Source organism: Scomber japonicus, chromosome 24 (genome assembly GCF_027409825.1).
Source record: "Scomber japonicus isolate fScoJap1 chromosome 24, fScoJap1.pri, whole genome shotgun sequence".
NCBI lineage: Eukaryota > Metazoa > Chordata > Actinopteri > Scombriformes > Scombridae > Scomber > Scomber japonicus.
Window position 1 is genome coordinate 7,864,486 of NC_070601.1, and position 19,963 is coordinate 7,884,448.

At 40.2% G+C, this 19,963-nt stretch overlaps 1 protein-coding gene and 1 non-coding gene across 5 annotated transcripts; one reads left to right on the top strand and one right to left on the bottom strand.

Moving 5' to 3' along the window:
• Positions 1–1,902: 1,902 nt before the first annotated feature.
• Positions 1,903–1,976, bottom strand: trnai-aau (transfer RNA isoleucine (anticodon AAU)). Its single transcript has one exon. It is a non-coding gene; the product is annotated as a tRNA-Ile (tRNA).
• A 667-nt stretch (positions 1,977–2,643) lies between these two features.
• On the top strand, positions 2,644–19,594 carry LOC128354164 (N-chimaerin). 4 transcript variants are annotated; one of them, XM_053314428.1, is made up of 14 exons: positions 2,644–2,726; positions 5,105–5,143; positions 5,460–5,515; positions 9,906–9,937; positions 10,190–10,303; positions 11,679–11,805; positions 12,287–12,448; positions 16,163–16,240; positions 16,905–16,989; positions 17,563–17,736; positions 18,640–18,717; positions 18,827–18,964; positions 19,195–19,300; positions 19,423–19,594. In XM_053314428.1, the coding sequence occupies exons 1-14, from the start codon at positions 2,708–2,710 to the stop codon at positions 19,592–19,594; spliced, it is 1,380 nt and encodes a 459-aa protein (XP_053170403.1). In that variant the 5' UTR covers positions 2,644–2,707. The 4 variants fall into 4 exon arrangements, with proteins under 4 accessions (XP_053170403.1, XP_053170400.1, XP_053170402.1 ...); XM_053314425.1 differs by lacking the exons at positions 2,644–2,726; positions 5,105–5,143; positions 5,460–5,515; ... (2 more) ...; positions 11,679–11,805; positions 12,287–12,448 and adding an exon at positions 15,884–16,007 and having other exon boundaries at positions 16,089–16,240; XM_053314427.1 differs by lacking the exons at positions 2,644–2,726; positions 5,105–5,143; positions 5,460–5,515; ... (2 more) ...; positions 11,679–11,805; positions 12,287–12,448 and adding an exon at positions 15,884–15,997 and having other exon boundaries at positions 16,106–16,240.
• The last annotated feature ends 369 nt before the right edge of the window (positions 19,595–19,963 follow it).

Sequence of the window (19,963 nt, forward strand, 5' to 3'; positions counted from 1 at the left end):
ATGACAAGCTCAGCCTATTGTAAGCTCTGGTGAATGGATAGGCATTGACTAATAAACTGCAGGGGAGCAGCTGAGGAGAGAAACTGAAGGGAAAGAAAAATCAATAATTAACATCAGATATGGATTAGGAAGAAAAAATGCGCATTGCAAGTTTTTGTTTGTTTGTTTAAGATTGAAATGAATTAGAGGAAGTTGCTGTTGTCTATCATTAAGCTTACAGTAGAAGAAGCCCTACTGGACCTCCTAAAGCTCAAGAGATTAAGGAAAACGAACAGGCTGGTTGCAATCGAGCAAAGCGAGTTTATGTGGCTCATCAAACATCACGCATAGTTGCATTATAGAAAGACTGTGCGTGTTTAAACTGGAAATGTGTAATGCAATGAACCCAAGTGTGCACTCTACTATACAAGGAACACCAAAAAGGCTACGTGTAACCTCGCTTCATAATCCGGATAGCATGATTTCCTTACCCCCTCTCTCTCTCTCTCTGTCTTCTTTCTTCAGGATCCACAGATAGTCCGTCAGTGGGAGCGTTTATTTCCAACGCTTGCCGGTAAAAATCCTCCGCACCTTTTAAAAACAGCTTGAAGCTCTCCCCCAGCTCAGGTGGGACGTGGTTTCTGCGTGGTAGCCATTGAAACAAATGTGGGGAAAGCGAGCAGTGAGCTTTCTGCTGGAACAATAAAAAGGGTAACACACCGCCTCCAGCGCAGGCAGGCAGGCAGGCAGCCGGGCGCTACAGTGTGAGGCAGGCGGGGAGAAAGTGCGAGGAGGGCGGCTCAACAGCGCAATCTCACGGTGGTTTGGGGGAATTTTTAGTTAGGCAAGCATGAAAGAAGTACTACATTTGCTCTTGTGTTTAAATGCCTTTTTAGTGTATTTTCATTTCATTTATTTAATAGGCTATAGTTCCTCATAAATTTACCAGTAGGCAGTGGTGAAAAGTAGGGTAGACTAGCCTACATTTAAATAATAATTAATTACATTTTGAGGTATGTGTAGCCTACTTGAGTATTTTTATTTGATCCTACTTTATACTTCCACTCCACTATATCTCAGAGTGAAATACTGTACTTTCTTCTCCACTACATTTATTTGACAGCTTTTTTCAGATGAACATTTGACACAATGGATCTTAGGAAAAGCTTTAAAAAAATAGGTAGGCTACAACACATTTTAAAAGATGAAACTAGTGGTTTCCAACTTTTTTGGCTTTTAATGTCTTACAAAAAGCTTGTATTCTGGGTCATATTTCAGATGTTAAAAGCTCCACAACATAGTGATGTGTTGTTTATTTCAAAATGGTTGATGGGATGGTTTAGATAGAAAACTCAAGCAAAGTCCAAATACAAATCAATTCAAGGATAGGCACACAAAAATATTTTTAAGAATTTTAGTGAAGAGGAAGTGTTGGTATAGCCTATAATAAATACTGAGGCAATGGTCTCTATGTCTCTATGTCCTCTTATGTCTGCTTGACAGTGGGTGTATAGGCTATTTGCGTTGTACATAAATAGTATTGGGGCAGTTGGTTGTGATATAATAATCATCGAGTTACTTGCATATAGGCCATTTAGGAGTGTATACTGCCCCCTACTCCTTTTCAGACACGTAGGCTAATATATATTGATATGTTTATGTGAATTTGCTCTTTTGAGAGTTTGTAGTAAATGTGCACTATTCAATTTACTTGTAATTCTTATTTGTTACATGGACAAAATAAACAAACCATTCTTTGATACTATGTTTGACTTTTAAAATTATATTAGTTATACCTACTGTACTGAGTGTTTTATAGACAGTACGATCTACATATAATGCCAACTGTGTATTGTCGATTAATTACTCAGTATAGCGCTCAAAAAAAAACGCATTTTGCTGTAAAAAGAGGAAAAACGCAGTTGGCCCGTACGGGGATCGAACCCGCGACCTTGGCGTTATTAGCACCACGCTCTAACCAACTGAGCTAACCGGCCATGAGTTCCCGGGTAAAGTTATACCAATTTTATACGTCACATTTATCTTGACCAGACGTGGTAATTATCCAGATGTTCCTGTACGCTTTCTCTTTTGAAATTAAACCAAATAAAACTTTAAATCACGCCGCCAAGTAAACTAATGACATAACCACGTAACCGAACTTAAGCTAACTATCTTATAAATATGTAAAAATCGCTTTAAATCGGGAATAAACGTCTTTCTTTCGTCGTGTAGGTCCGTTGCTATAGTTACTCTGGAGAGCGAGAGACTGAGGGAGAGAGAGAGGGCGAGACTATTCACGTGACACAGCAAGATGGCGATCACAATGTAGAATGGATGTGAATGTGAGTACTACGTATTATTAGTTAACGCTTAAATTAATAAACCAGTGCATTGTTTCCAATTGTTTTATTTTTATTGCAAAAAAAGAAAAATCCTCCAAGGCTTAAACACGTTAAAACAGCAGCCAGCTCGTTTTTTTTTTATCCCCTTAGCAGCCTGCCAACTAAAGTAAGCGCTAACGTTAGCTCTCGTTTAATCTGCTGCCAGATCATTTATTGTTTAACGTTACTCAGCTGTTTTCACACATTAGCCAAGGTAGCTCACCGCATGCAGCTGTCTAATCCTCTCTGTTTATTCTTTTATTTGTCTGCTCTCTTTCAGGATTTTAAACTAAGTGGATCTGCTTGTTTTTAATTGTTCATCATCATCAAATCACAGACTCAAGATGGCCCTAAATGTGTTTGGTAAGGAGCATGACACCTCAGATGTTGGCTATTGTTTCCTTATCTGTGTGTATTAATTTTGTGTTTTTGTGTGTGTGTGTATTTTCTTTGTTTGTGGCTGGTTCATGATGAATGCATACTGCATATGAAAGTATTTTCCTTTTTATGCTACTTCTACTGCATCACATGTGAAATATCATCTTCCTCCACTACATTTATTTAACAATTATACTTTACAGATTCAGATTTTAAATACATATTACATGGTTTATATAATATAATACATTTTATATATTAGACTACATACTGTATAAAGTAATTAAATAAGCTTTACCCTGAAAAAGCCCACTACAGTATGGAAATGCTTACACAATAATGCATCAGCGGTAGTAATTAAGTACATAATGCAGGGCTTTTAGGTTTATTTTATATTGTGGTCTTAGATGATTGTATTCTAGAATATACAACAGATTATTAGCAGTAAAATGCATCAAACATTACTCATTATAAAGAATGATCTCATTCAGATATAAGTGGTGCAAGCAGTATTCCTTATTTGGTGTTAAGCCAAGTAAGCCACAGTTAAAACTATGACAGTGCATAATATTTTATGACCCTTTTAGGGCATTTTAATGTAAAACCTTTGTCTACAATGTGATGACGAATTTAAGCTGCAGGAAGAATATGATGATGTTCCTCTTTCTATTGTAGCAGGGTAAAACCAAAACACACAAATAAATATGCTCAGCTGAAGTGCCAATATATTACACAATTGTGCTTGCCCAATTCAGTGAAAAGGCTTTTGACTGTGTTACTTTCTCTGTCTGCGGACACTGTGTGTAGTTGATATGTTTTGTCTGGTATCTTGTGAGTTTGTCTATCCCTGAGGGTACGCTGCTTTGAGTAGGAGTTTGAGAAGCTTTGCCTGGGGAGGACTTGGAAGTTATTTTGAAGACAGGATACTGGGACGAAGAGTGTTGAATAGATAAGGCTTGTGGAGTGAACACAGAGTACGCTAAGACAGGAAACAGGCTGTTTAGTTCTACCGCTGCAGAGAAGGTGGAAGACAGCTTAAGGCTGAATTTGCGAGATGTTGGCCAAAGTATAGGATATCATCACATAATAACTCTAATATTGATTTTTTTTAAGAGGCACGAATAAAGTTTTGATTTAATGTTTGGCTGATTCAAGGATTAGTTAGAATTGCTTTTCACTGTAGGAATGGCCACAGTTTGGATGCATGCTTCTACTTTAATTGTAGTTTTTATTGTAATATTGTTTGTATTTTCTAGATGAAGACATTGCTCAATATAAGGAACAGAAACACAAACTAACTATTGACCCATACTGCTGTCATTACAGTTATACTAAAAATGGAAATAGAGAACTGCACCAGTTCTGCAAATTTATACAACTACATCATATTATGAGTTACTGATGAAATACATGCAGCACAGAACACGAAAGGATTTCACAGTTATCATGTAGGGAGGAGGATATTTAAGGGAAGTGCTCAGTAGCTCTCGCAGAGTTCATCCAAACTCCAAATGAGTGCCTGGAGCCTGAAAACAACTCTGTTCTTTGTATCTAATCTAGCTCTCTCTGAGTCACAGTTACGCTAATATTAATGCCAGTGTTGTTTACGGTGTGCTACAGCTGAGCAGGCAGTGTTGAAACACAGTTATATTGTTGCTATCCAATTAAGAAGCGTACGCCTGAGGGGGGTGAAAGCGAGAACCCGTCTGAGTGTAAGAAAGATGAACATCGCACGGAGAGGTAATTTACAAGCCATCCGTTTTCTGTCTCAACATGAATGAATCTTTCACAGCTTTTTATGCTCCGCAGAGTAGATTCATTTATTAAGGTGCTTAAGTGCAGTGTTTTATTGTGGTAAAGTGCATCATTAATCAGTCTGATATTCCAAAGTAATTGCACTCAAACCAAAGAAAATAAAAAGCGCTGACTTCATGTATCTTGCTGTCTTTATAACCTTTCAGTTGTTGTTTTTTATTAAACAACTATTTGTATGGCGTTAATAGTGTTTTCCATATTTAGTCATAAAATTCAATTGTGTGTGATTGGCGGGATTTCCTGTTGTTACTTCCCAGCATCGAGCGTTAATCAGTTGAACAGAGTAATCATGATTGAATGTAAGATGTCTGCTTTTGTTTTTACATAAAGCTCTCCCTGAATTCTCAATTAGATGCTCTCTTATTTCATTAATTTAACATCACAAAGAGATGAAATGTGACAGAGAATCCTCATCCTGTCTTGTCTGATTCATATCAAAATTGAGACAGATAAAATCAGCAATGTTCATTACCAGGTTTTATCCACCTGGGGGTGCTGTGGCAAAGGAAATTAAGCTCGAATAAATGTGCTTTTTTTCTGTCCTTTAGATCATGATGAATACAGACCACCAGTGTGGAAGTCCTACTGTAAGTACCTATGAATATTTCTACTTATTATTTTCCATGATTGGAATTATTGCTTATTTTCTTTTCCATTGTTGTCCTTATCAAACCCTTTTATAAACATGCTTTATGCTGAGTATTGACCAATACTGCCTTTATCACATTAATTGTAGAAATGAAACTCTTGTAAATGGAGAACTGCACCAGTTCTGCAAATTTATGTAACTGCATCACACTATGAATCACTGATTACATGTATTCATCACAGAACCCGTAAGGTATCAAACCCTTTACTAAACATGCTTTATACTGATGGTGCTGTCGTGTTTGTCTGTCACAGTGTACCAGCTCCAGCAGGAGGCACCTCACCCACGCAGACTCACCTGTACCTGTGAGGTGAGAACACACTTCCCAGACATCAGCCAAGTCGAGTTTTGATGCTTTTGATATTGCAGTGAGGTAGCATCAATAAATGAACTCCATAGGTATGAGGCAGTGTCAGAGCATTCTGCCTCTGTTGATCCACAAAGACAAAAGTTATTCCCTTTTTATAGTTACAAAGAAATAAAAAATACGTTTTTTAAACCCTTACATACTGTTTGGGGTTAAATTTGACCCATTTTTACATTTGAGAGCTTTATTAAGGATTAATTAGACGTTTATTATTGACTAACAGGGAATTTATGGTGTAGAGACTAATTATGAGTCAGAATATGATCAGTATGTAAAGGGTTACATTTCAAATTTCTAAAATAACATTTAAAAAGCTTAGAACTTCCCCCAAGATACACATTTTCATGCATGGTATATAAAGACTTTACATAATGTATACTAGTTCTGTGTGTTTAAATGTCCATCTTCCAAGTGGATGTGCTGTCACTTGTTATAATTGCTCCTCTGTGTAATATCACACAATGGTAATCTGTGCTATTTTTGGTCAACACACAAAAATGTAGCTTGAAGGAGAAATCTGAGCACAGGTGCAGTCAGTGTGCCACTTTTTTTTTTTTTTGGTGGGGACGTCCCTTGCCAGATGTTATATTTGAATTAGACCCACAGCACCCTCAGGAGGTCTGGCATTAAGTTTGAAATCCCATTACTTTGTATCTAAACATATTGGGGGATTATCATGGCAACCAAAAGTACAAGTTTTGTTTTGGGGCTTATGTTGCGGTAGGAGAAAAATGTTATTCTTTATTATGATGGATTGCTGGCTCATTCTGGCTTCCTCTCTAATTTGCTAAGTAGGCAATTGACTGTGAACGTCACTGCTCTTGTGATTAACATGGCCTTCCTCTATTTTACTTCAGCTACTTATGTTTGTCTGTTTCCTGTCTACGTGTTGTGAATGCTCCCTGAGATGAAATACATTCTATCAAACTGGTGGATTTTGGATTAACTAAAGTAAAGTACTGCCTATCTTCTCTACTGGGATTTTGGATTATTCAGTGTAAAGTGCTTCCTACTTTCTCTACTGGGGTTTGTGGATTTGCTAAGGGTTGTGAATGGCCTGCTGATGGCAGCTAATGCAGAGTCCCTTTTCCCCCAATTCTCCTTGATCCTTGCATTGTATTTGACACTATGGATCACGCTATTGTCTTAGATCGCATCCACACCACCACTGGACCAGTAGACTCTGCACTTGTGGTTTTAGTCCTTTGGATGCAGTTCAACATGGCTTCCTCTCAACTGTGATGAGCACACATTATTCCTTATTGGCTCTCCACACCAGATTCAATCATCCCTCATTCCTTATCTCACTTTTCATAGCCCTAGCATCCCCCTTTCCTCCTCAGTCACTAATCTGGGTGTAGGGTTTCAGCTGACTTTTGAAAACATGAACATAAACCACCACTTCTGTTTTCATCGCGCTGGTCCCTGTCTTCTTCAGGATTGATTTCAAAGTCCTTCTACTCAAATATTCATCAACAGAAATGCACCTCCCCACCTATAGGAACTGATCATACCACAATCCTCTGCACCCTCTGATCTGCCAGTATCGTGCTCCTCTGGGAGCCCAGTACTAAGCTCTGCACCATGGGGGTCCGAGCCTTCAGATCTGCTGAAACAACCCTCCTAACCATCTGAGGGCAGCACAGAGCCTAGTATCTTAAAAACATTTCTATTCAGGAAAGCTTTTTCAATTCTTACTACTGGTTATGTTGAGTTTTAATATGAATGAAAAGTGCGGAACAAATTAAATATACTAGTAGTACTAATATGTATTTCTCAATGCTACATACAGTTGCTGCTCCCAACAGTGCTTAAATGTGATGTTAACCAACAGAAACAACAATGCATTAATGAATCCTGGAGTAAGTTAAATGCTTCACTGTGTGTGTGTGTGTGTGTGTGTGTGTGTGCGTGTGCGTGTGTGTGCATGTGTTTGTGCCTCCTCAGAGACTTTATTTGCTGACTTGACTTGTAGCAGGGCTGATTGTTTATGCTGTAGTTCAACAATCCATTGTCCTCAGCAAAGGCATCTGTTAAATCGTCCACAGTCTGCATCTAAAACTGAGAAACACAGGAAGGTTTTTTTTCTGTCATGTTGAAAAGTAGCACTGCTATTACTAAAGACAGTTTAACTTAGTATATTTGTACTTTTCTTTTGAAGCACTCAGCTTCTGTCATGTTTAACCTTGTTCTCCTTCATTAGGTTTTAGCAGAGAAACAAGTACAAGAGTAAAAAATAGAGCTTGCTTAGTGACTAGTGGTTAGATTATTTCTGCATGGTGACATACGAGTACCCATTTATTCCCCAGAAAGGACACTGCGGTCCTAGCCGAGGGAACGCAGGTGGCACGTTGCTGATGCCCATTTAAAGCCCAGATACCAGCACATCTGCCCACAGGGGAGACAACCACCAGATGTGTGTGTTTTGGGGAATCCAAGGGGGATTAAAGATGGGGGATGGATAGCGTGATATCTGTGTGTGTGTGTGTGTGTGTGTGTGTGTGTGTGTGTGTGTGTGTGTGTTTATAGAAGCTGAAAAATGAACATGTGTTGGATTTAATGCCCTGGTCTGGTCAGGTAGTCGGTGCTGACCCAGTTTAAAGCACACAGATTGGGAGACAGACAGACAGAGTGGAGGAGCCCCCCGTCCCCCCCCCCCCCCCCCCCCCCCCCCCCTTCCCGTCCCCTGCTACCAGCATCCCAACATTGTCTGCTGGGACTTCAGCCGTATGTGGTTTAATAAAGCACCAATAAACACTCAAATATGACTGCTGCTTTTTATATTTTGTGGCATGTCAGGGTGTTTATGGTTACATAAATGAGTAGAGTGACTGTGCTTTAGAGCCAGTAAATCAGTAGATTATTGTAAAAACAGTAAAATTACATAAAAATCCCAAAAATAAGCAAGGAATAAAGTAAATAGATAGTAAAGAAGGAAGAATCTGTATTGATCCCAAGGGAAATTTAGGCATCCAGTAGCTTATACGACACATAGAAAACACTAATACAAGAATAAAAATACAGCAGTGAAGTGATTATCTAGCCATCGGTAGTGCTACAGACTGAATATGTGCCAGTGGAGGAAGTGCAAATGCAATTGTGCTAAAGGCTCACACAGCCAGTAACTTACAGCCCAGCAGCCTATAGACAGAATGTCAGATATGGTGAGTTAGAGCTGAAAATGAGTGTGAATTGATCATTAAATTCTTTCAAACTATTTGTTGGGCAATACTTTAAGACTTCATCTTGGTGACATTTTCTAAAATTTAACAGGAAGAGATGAATAGATAATGAAAATAACTGTCGGAGTATTTGGGACTTTTATTGTTTATTGGAATTAATGGAATTGAATTGGACTGATACAGTAAAGATGACCTGACGTCTCTCTGATTCACGGAAACCTGAGGAATAATAGCTTACCTTTTCTGACATTTGCCTCTTAAATAACTGATAAGTGTCTAAGTGAACTTTATACTTTATATTAACATGAATTAGAACTAAGAAAGCTGCTACAAGTGCTTAATATGTGATATTTAAGAATTATGGGCAGTTTATTTATCTAAATGGATGTTTAAACTATTCCATTTCACTGTCTATGAATGTATTTCATTTACTATGCAGCAGAGATTGGAAATGTGTTTCTCTTGAGCCCAGCACTGCGTAATGTGCGGTCATGGACAACTATTGAGCATTAGTAATGGGTGTTAGTCTGTGTGCTCCATGCATGGCTTACTGACAGGCCTCAGAGCAGTATTGGTTGGTGTCCAGAGGTGCACGTGCACGACTAACATACGTACAAGGCAGATTATTTTCTTGTTCTTAGACTCTGAAATTTACTTTCTGCCTCCGATTTCATCTCTTTCATTCATACACACACACACACACAAACACACACCTACACCTACCCTCCTTCCTCCACACACACACACACATACACAGCGTCTAAATTAATATTCACTGCTGTTTGTTGGCTCTTTGTTGATTTATTGGCTCGACAGCAGTTTTGTCGAGAACAACAGAATGTTCTGTGCTGCTTTTTATCTGAGTCGTGCAATATTTTCCGCGCCCACACATGCTTGCCAGCTCACACTCCTGCACGCTTGTTGCCAAGCAAGGTTTACATTCAAGTCCCAAAAGTCTCAAAGGGCCCACAGTTTGTTTAGTTTCTGAGCCATTGTCTTTGGAGGGATTAATAATCTATTATTGTGTTTTGTGGCACATTTACCAGTTGAAACTTTTGGCACATTTTCTTTTGTTTGTTATTGCAGATGGGTGTAATTCTTCCACCTTTTTAGTTGTTTTATAAAAAAGAATATTTCTCTTTTTCTTGCAGGTGGACAACCGACCTAAATACTATGGAAGAGAGTAAGTTGGCCCTCTTTTTATCTGTGATTTGTGTAATTTTGGATCTTCACCTACTTTACATTTACTTTTTCCACCTTTTAATCCACAGTCATGCTTCTCACATATATGGAGTATTTGCTGTACTTATTTGTTAAATTGGAAGCAAACATACCCAACAGCGCTCTGTCTACACATCAAAGCAAACATTAATCTAACAAATTCCAAAAAGATTCCTGATGATACAGTGTTTTTCCTTCTTCTTTTTATGTCCAGGTACCACGGGATGATTTCAAGAGAAGAAGCCGACCAGTTGCTGAGTCAGGCCGAAGGCAGCTACCTCATCAGAGAGAGTCAGAGACAGCCGGGCACATACACGCTGGCTCTAAGGTATGTTTATGGAAGTTACAGTGATTGGATTACTTAGTTTTGAGCCAGTGACTTCAATGCATTTATTAGAAAATGAACCACAAGCAGAAAAAGTCCAGAAAATCTGCCTAAGCTAGGAAGAAAATGCCTCTACTCAGTCATATTTAGCAGCATTTACATTTTATCTACCTGTCATCAAAGTTTTCACCAGATGTGATATTGGGATATTTCTTTGTATGACAAGGCAAAGAAATGTGAGCGTGTGATACTGCCTGATGGTGTGTCCAGGCCGCGGGGTCACTATGTGGTGTGAGGTGGTTTATCCCTCAAGTTAGAGACAGCTCGTCGAACTTTTAAGCTGCTCAGAGGTGCTCATCTCTGAACTCACATGGCTTCACGCATGGATCTGCTCCTCGTGAGGACAGATCAGAGCGTGAGGGAGTGATAGTTTAAGCTAGTTTAATCTAATCTATAGCTACTAGATTTTTAGTGGACAGTATTTAGAAAGCAAAAATGACCCCGTTTTACCTTTTTACCCTGTTAACAACCTCTGTTGGTGTCAGTCTTACATCAGTATGTGCTATCATTTTCTCAGAGTAGATATCACACTTTTTAAATGGGCTCATTGCTTCATTTGAAGTGGAGCACAGTTTGGTTTTGGGTCAGTGTGCTCTATTCATAGTCGTGTCACTCTTTCCACCTGACCATGTTTCTCTCTATTTGCTGTCCCTCTCTCTCTCTCTCTCGTTCTCATCCCTGTGGTTATAATTACCTTCCATAAATACTCCTTCATAAACTAGAGTCCCACTCCAGGCAGGCAGAAAAAGGAAAGGTTGGATTTTGGGTTAATGATCTAGCGGTGCTGTTTTATCTCAACAGTGGTTTCATTGTGATCCACTAAGGAGGAGAAAATGCGTTGGCCCAGTTCAGGATCTGTGTGCCTGTCACAGTTCTGTCGCTCTGAGTTTGTGCTATTTCCTCTGACTCTGTGTTATCCTTTTAAAGGGCCGAACTATTTGTGTGTGTGAGATTTTATAATCTTGGACAAAGAAGCAAAAACCAAACTGAAATATCTCAACAACCACTGAATGGATTACTAAAAAACTTTGTACAGGCTCCCCTCAGGATGAATCCTAATAACTTGTTGATCCCCTGACAGTTCATCTAGCAGCAGCAAAAGTTATCTTTAGTGAAATAACTATCAGAACTATGAACTATCAAGTGGATTTAAAATAAATTTAGTGCAGGCATTCATGGTGTCCAGAGGATTACTCCAACATCAGCAGATCATTTTCACAGCTGTTAAAGTGGTTGTAGACTCCTCTAATAATGCCTAGACAGTGTTTAAAGAGTCTATTATATTATTATATATTATTTTTCCCTCCATCTCATCCAGGTTTGGGAACCAGACTAGAAATTTCCGCCTCTACCATGACGGGAAGCACTTTGTTGGAGAGAAAAGGTTTGAGTCCATCCACGACCTGGTCACAGACGGCCTCATCACACTCTACATCGAGACGAAGGTGTGTCTCTGTTTCTTCTTATACCTACTCTAGCAATAAATAGACGTCACTTTTGACATTCAAAGAAAAAATGAGAGATATTTTATTTTTTATTTGGTAGTGTTCTAGTTTTCATATAACCAAGAACAGGGCAGCAAAGATGGACCCACTAATCAGGGATACATAGTTGTGACCCTTTGCTGATTATGTATGATAACTTGTCAAAGTGGCAGCATTTAAAGCTTTCAGCCTGAGTGACCTCATGAGGAAACTGCATTTTTCTTGAGCACAGTCTCCATTAAGTATTTATTTCTTTATTTAGAGAATAGGATCACACCAACTGGGACAAACCAGTGAAAATTAAGTCCAGGGCCAACAGTGTCAAATGTTTCAAGGGTAAAATAATAACTATACTGTCAGCGGACATAGAAGTGATCTAAAGTGTAAAAAGTGCATGAAAAAAGGGACTTGCTAATTTTACAGTCACTGTCTCTTCTCTCAGGCAGCGGAATACATCGCTAAGATGACCATAAACCCTATCTATGAACATGTGGGCTACACCACCCTAAACCAGGAGCCCACTCTGAAGAAACACCTGCCAATCAGCCCCGAGTTACCCGACGGACCTGCTCCAGCCAAAGACGACCACAACACAGAGGAGAGGGTGAGGACAACTATACACTGATTTTTGATTTTCAATAATCAATTGAATGTCATTTGGAGGAAGAATCTCTCGCTACAGAGTGATATGATGTTGTTTTTGGATGTTGCACAATAAGAAATCATACTGAATATCAATCGATATCTTCAAAACTCATCACTCCATGAAATCACAATGGAAACAGTGTAGGAACCCCAGCCAAAAGCATTCACTTATGTTGTGTTGTTGGCACAGAAGTTTTGGCTTCATGCCTCGTCGGAGCTACAGACAAAAGCATTCCCCAATCAGGGAACCCTTAAAAATTCACTTTCTAAAGACAAACCGACTTGTTCGCAACTTGTAGACACATCTGTGTATTCATCATTTTCTTTGCCTGTAGTAGAAAACTGTTGGAAAGTGAGGAACAGATTGGTATCAGGACAGTGAAAAAATGTGTAGGAACACTGAGATGGACATTGGTGTTGAGGATGCAATGACTCAGAAGAGGAGTGGGAGATGAGGGGTTTTTTTGAGTGGATTTATTTCTGTAATCTGCGTCATCTGCAACTGAATGTAGAAGATAGAAGAATGAAGTGTTAGAAAATGTCAGTTTCTGAGGAAGATGACTGCATTTCTGCTGTGGGCGATGTGCTAAATAAACATATAATCAATCAATCTCTTAAACTTAACCTGCATAAATAAGTTATATAATGAATAATGCATCAAATTTGACTATCAGAATATACAAGAACAGAATGTTTAGATACCCTGCCGTAGGATGGAAGGATGAGAGTTGAGGAACATGCTGAATGGAGAAGGAGATGAAGAAAGAGGAGGATGGATGCAGAGGAGAGATGGCCTCCAGCCAAGGGCTCTGCAGTAAAATTACATAACAGCTGCTTGCCTGCAGAAACCTTCTATCTCCTAAAAGTATTCAGAGTTTGTCGTGTAATTTCATTTCCCGTGTTTAGTTTTTATCTCACAGACAAGCTAGAAACTTTTTCCTTGAGGTGGGGATACTTGCTTTTTCAGAGGATTGAAACCGATTTGACGCAAATTGGAGATGCAAGGTTCCTGCGTGACACCGATGCTCATCACAGTGAGCAGCATTTAATGTACATTTTAGTTCTGTGGCCGCGCTTGTGTGTGTGTCTGCAGATGGATGCAGGAAAATGAGACAGGAGATGCAGATCCTGCTGCAGAACTACACTCCCACAAACACATGTAATGAAACACACACACACACACACACACACACACACACACACACACACACACACACACACACACACACACACACACACACACAAACATGTATAACACACACCAACAGCCTCGTAGCAAAGTAGGTGTGGTGTTTGCAAACTGCTACACCAGTGCCGAGCCTCCTGAGGCCTTGTATGACCTGCAGTGCATGACCACCTACACTGCAACTCATACATCACTGTCTGCCTGTTTGTGTGTGTGTGTGTGTGTGTGTGTGTGTGTCTGCCTGCCTGTGTGTGTGTGTGTGTGTGTGTGTGTGTATAGTGGGGGTGGTCCCGTGTACGTGCGTGCTTTCGTAATTGGCTGGATTTGCAGACAAAGCAGTACGGCTGTGGCTGTGACATTGAGAGCAGAGGTGGCTCTCTATGGGAAGACGTGTGAGAAATACATATTTTATACGTCCGAGCAGCTAATCGGCTCTTATTGCCGCTTTAACGCGGTTTTATAGTCCCTCTGAGAGTCATAACGACATCTCCGTGGTGATGAGTTTTTAAATTTTTTATTTTAAAGGCCCGGTGGTAAGATTGAATTCGCTGGATGGTGACTAGAAGGCAGTGAGATGAGGTGGCAAGAGCGTAAAGATCATAATCCAACTTCAATGTGATAGAAAATATTGAAAAGATCATACAAAAAATTATAATCAGAAAATCTGAATACATCCTAATGAATATATGAGTTTTTTTCCTCTTTTTCTGTTGTTCTTTCCCATTATTTCCGTTATTCTCTTTCTATGAGGACGTCTTTTGTTAGTCACCCAGCAGCACCCTCCACCATCTACCATCCACCCCCCATCTCCATGCTATGAAAACAGTCATTAAATATCCATGGACAGTCATACATATTCACTCTGTTGTGTATATGAGCTGAGGATTAGTGACATGAATATGGAATTGTGCCTTTATAATAGCATTTTTGTTTTTTTTGTTTTTTTGAAATCATATTTGTTGTTGCTTTGCCTCAAAATAAGATTTGTATTATAAAAAATCATTTTAAAGGATTAAAACACAAAAATTCCGCCTTAAATTACACATTTTAATACTTATGATCTAAAATAACCGAGAACCCTTTAAATTTAAGATCAAAATAAGCTAAATCAGGATATAAGATGGTGCAAATTTTATTTTTTTGATAAAAACACACACACATAAAGCAGAATATGACAGTTCAGTGTTTATTATAATTCCTATTGTTTACTCAGCAGACAAGTGTTAGAGAATTAGGAACATACAGGAGGAAGAGCTGATGGATGTTAAAGACAAGAATGATTTAAAAATGTAAATTTAAATTTAAAAACAAACAGGAACAAAAAGTGTGAACAAATGAATAAAATAATAGTGTGTTTTTCAGCTCCTTCTCTCTCTCTCTCCCTCCTGGGACAATCGAGGTGGCAGAATTGGTGACGAACAACAACAATCGCTGCCTTCCTATTGGTTCATTCTCCTCTCAATGTGACCTGTTAAATTCATCCATTACTGCGTCGTAGCTCTGTCCCGACTCCCCTCCTCCTCCTTCTTCATCTCCTTTCTCTCTCCGCCTCTATCCCTCCCTCCTCCTCCTCCTCCTCCTTCTCTGCTGGTTCTGCCTAGCGAGTGTGTGTAGAGGAAGAGGAAAGCGGATTAACACACACACACACACACTGACCATGTGGGCTGAAGCGCTCACCTACACGAGACCGAGAGCCAGGAATGCACATTCTGCCGCATCAGTCTGGTCTGGAGGATTTTGGGCACACCTTCCCTGCAGAGAAGATTTATCAAATCACATCAAATGAACTCATTTCAGGATTTTTCTTCTCTTTAGAGATTTATTATTCGCTGGCTGGTTTTTGTTTTTGTGTGTGTGTTTTTTTCTTGTTTTGAACTGGAATCTCACAGTGCAGCTACATCAGTATGCAGAGCTAATCTGATTGGTTGATCTTTGTGGTGCTAAGACGGCAGGATTGGATCGGTCGTGTGACGGCTCCTCAGTTTGGGATGTTTTTGTTTTTGTTGTTGTTGTTGAGCTTTTAAACAGGTTTCATTTCTCTATGAGAGTCTGCTTGTTTTGCTCTTTTCAACTTCATCATTTCTAACAGCATCTTTATAAGAGAATTTCCTTTTTTTTTTTTTAAAGTCTTATGAGATTGTAGTTTTAAAATAAATTGATTTGAACTCAGGTGGAGCTAAATCCACGTCAGAACTTACACGTACCACAATGCCGAGCCGAGAGTCGTACGTCGTTAGGAGAGGTAAAAAACAGACAGGAAGGCGAGCTGAGAAGGAGGCAAGTCAGAAAGGTTCTTTGTTTACCGCCGCTCTCAGTTTAAATGTCAGCGGCGGTTCTATTCCCTCGCTGCCGATCACCAGCAGCACCTCAGACTCACCCGGCAAAGCAGGTCCGGGGACCCGTCTCAACCGAGTGCCGGCCCCCTCCAAGCCCACCTCCCCCGCCTCCACCTTCTGGCAACCAATCCGATCTTTTGCCCTTTCACAGCTCACATCGCTGGTGCGGCGGGCCACCCTGAGGGAGAGCGACTTGGCGCCCAAGTACGAGAAGGTGCACAACTTCAAGGTGAGCCGCTCCTTCGCTTCCTCAAATCATGTCATGCATGTGTGTATGCGAGTGCGTGTGTGTTGTGCACATGTGTGTGTGCTAGAAGCGCTGATTCAGCTCGTGAGGTCTTATTCAAATTCACCTCCAGAGACCACCGGATGTTCACACACACACACACAGTGAACACACACACACATGCATTTCTACTGCTACACAACAAAGCTTCAATTCCCAAATTTCAGCATTATTAGCGGCCATTAAGAAAAGAGCATAAAGGTCAGAACCTCAGTGACTGAGCTCTGGAGAAATGTGGAAGAACACACATGAACACAGAGAGCGCAGGAGTGTGTGTGGAGGTTATTAGCATTTCATTATGTGCAGCCAATTTCTACAATAAATGAGCAGATTAAAACTCTATTCTCACTATAAGAGCCCTCCCATTCACTGTCCATCATTCTTTTGTGAGAGCCTGATAGTCTATAATAAAGGTTATTGCTAGTACTCAGACTAGATTTCCATTTGGAGAAGGTCATATTTTTCTCATCCTTTCCTTTTAAGTATACAATTTTATTCAATTCATGTATTTTTCCAATTATTATTATTATGTGTGACTGTATTTGTTTTCTTTTTTTTTAATTATCATCTTATTACCTTCTCCCGCTCTCTCCGTCTCTCTAACCAGGTTCATACATTTAGAGGCCCCCACTGGTGTGAATACTGTGCCAACTTCATGTGGGGTCTCATCGCTCAGGGAGTCAAGTGTGCAGGTAACTCGCGCGCACACACACACACACACACACACACACACACACACACACACACAAACACACCTTCCTCACGCTGGCTGATTTTCAGTCATTGATGTTTTCTCTGCTGTTAATCTTTGCCTTTTTTGCCGCCACCGCTGTGCTCGACATGTTGCGCCTTCTCTCTCTCTCTCTCCCTCTCTCTCTCTCTCTCTCTCTGTCTCTGTCTCTCTCTCTCTCTGTCTCTGTCTCTCTCCCTCTCTCTCTCCCTCTCTCTCTCCCTCTTCCTCTCCCTCTCCCTCACCCTCTTTTAAACCGTGACTTGAAACTGGGACATCAGGCTAAAGTTAGTCACTTTCATGGATTTAAATGTTAAAAGATGCAGTTGAGACTTTTACCATACCAAATAGTTATTATACATTAAATATCAGATTTCGATGGACAAACTCATATTGTCGTAATATTGCTGTTGGCGCTACTAATCAGTGTGAAGCAGGGGAAAGTCATACATTTACATTGACATATACATTTACGTAACTGCAGCCACAGAAAAGCCATTTTCAGATCCCCTTTCTGTGTCTCTCTTTGTGTCAGACTGTGGGCTGAACGTCCATAAGCAGTGCTCCAAGGTGGTGCCCAACGACTGCCAGCCGGATCTGCGGCACGTCAAGAAGGTGTACAGCTGCGACCTGACCACGCTGGTCAAAGCCCACAACACTAAGAGGCCAATGGTGGTGGACATGTGCATACAAGAAATCGAGGCCAGAGGTGAGAGAGAGAAAGCAGGAGTGTGAATGAATGTGAGTGAGTCAGTGATTATATAACGTTGGCAAAAAAACAAGACTCTAAGTATTGTTTGCTGCAGCCATAAGCGAGAACACCCACGATGCTGGCATCTAAGTGTAATGTGTGTGTTTGTCAGTAAGCCTGTGTGTGTGTATATGTGTGTGTAATAGACTGAGAGAGCGACAATTCCTCCCCTGAGGGACCTGAGCAGTCATAAGAGAGCTGCCACAGACTGGATTTTATTGACTAAAATTCAAGTCCTGAGTGAAACTAACACATGAAATCAATAAAGACACCTGACTGTGAAGTGATTGGACTTGACTGGAGCAGGAGCGCCAACTGACACCACCCCCCACCCCACACTACCCCCAATCTGTCTCGCTTGTCATGTTTTCTTTTGTCCTCTGATCAATATTCACTGTCTCCTTCTCCTACTGTTTATATCTTCAATTCCTCTATCCACTTTAGCTCAGTTTACTTGAGTTGATCCACTGGCACAACAGGAAAGAAACTATTGCTGTGCATCAACATTCATCAACAGCTGCAACTAATATCTTTTTTCTTTTACAAAATGTCAGGCAATGTAAAAAAAAATAAATGCATTTCACATTTCCCCAACGCCCATAAACAATGTCTGAAAATGTCTTTCTGTTCGAACAACAGTCCAAAACCCAAATATATCCAATTTCTGATCATAGGAAACTAAGAAAATCAGCAAATATTCACATTTACGAACTAGAAATAGAATTTTTTTGGCATTTTCCCTTGAGAAAAGTCTTAAGATTGACGCTAACTGTTTCAGCACTATAAGAAATGTTTAATCATACTACAGTTTAAGTGCAGTCAATGCTTTTTATTAATGCAATTCTCCTTATCTGCCTCCAGGTCTTCAGTCAGAGGGTTTATACAGAATATCAGGCTTCAGTGAGCTGATTGAAGACGTCAAGCTGGCTTTTGATAGAGGTTAGTATGCACAGAAAACACGAAATCATCACTACACTCGCTCACTGCTTTGACTAACTTTCATCTCCTTTGTGTTTTTGTTTGATTTACCAATGGATTTGCTCTACAGACGGAGAAAAGGCAGATATTTCCTCAAGCGCCTACGAGGACATCAACATTATCACCGGAGCCCTCAAACTCTACTTCAGAGAGCTGCCTATTCCCATCATCACATATGATGCCTACCCACGCTTCATAGAGGCCGCAAGTAGGTTTTCAGGCTTTCTGTACCTCATTACATAAGATGCAAGAATGAATGGAGGAGCAGTTAGGCACTCAGCAAAAAGCACAGTGTGTCTGGTATATGCCTTAAGGGTTTTTACATTTTTTTATATGACAATAGATCCTTCTTTCTGTGTTTGTGTGTGGTTCCTGAAATGCGTCTCCTTTTAATCGATGTTTTTCAATATTTGTTTTTGTGTGTGTTGTTTGTTGCAGAGATTACAGATGCAGAAAAACGCCTGGAGTCGATCCACGAGGCCTTGAAGCTGCTGCCACCAGCTCACTGCGAGTCACTGCGATACCTCATGGCTCACCTCAAGAGGTCCGAACACACAAATTGCGGTTTCACATCATCTTTATTGTTTTGGTATAGGGCTCTTCTATCCCTTGTCTCCCTTTTTCCCCTTCTGATTATTCACCCTTTCACCTTTTTCTTCCACTCAGAGTCACCCAGTGTGAGAAGGAGAACCTCATGTCCAGCGAGAACCTGGGTATTGTCTTCGGTCCGACACTGATGCGAGCCCCCGATTTGGATGCTATGACGGCGCTCAACGACATCCGATACCAGAGACTGGTGGTGGAAACGCTCATTACCAATGAAGACGTACTGTTCTGAGAGGAGGAGGACGAGGACGAGGAGGGAAATGATTCTCCTAGTGAGGCGAGGAAGGACAGAGAGATCAGGAGTATATGTGTCGTCCTCCTGTGAAAAGAGGGAAGACCTTTTTTTTTTTTTTTTTATTTACATGAAAACGAAGGAGATACATGAGACTTGTGTCTTGCTAGAGCGGACAGAAAAGACACTACCTGTTTATATGAGCAGAGGATTGAAGGATCATTGAAGGAATTTAAAAAAAACCCATAGTGACTCTGCATTGAAGTGAATGGAACGATGCAGTGTTTCCCTACATTTCTAGTGTACATTAGCAAAACTTTAGTCATCAAACTTGAAGCTTCTACAGAAGATTCTTAACTGCTAATGTAA

Coding starts and splice junctions, on each gene's coding strand:
- LOC128354164 (XM_053314428.1), top strand. Junction 5,144..5,459: donor ACCAGTGTGGAAGTCCTACT/GTAAGTACCTAT, acceptor TGTCTGTCACAG/TGTACCAGCTCCAGCAGGAG. Junction 11,806..12,286: donor CACTCTACATCGAGACGAAG/GTGTGTCTCTGT, acceptor CTCTTCTCTCAG/GCAGCGGAATACATCGCTAA.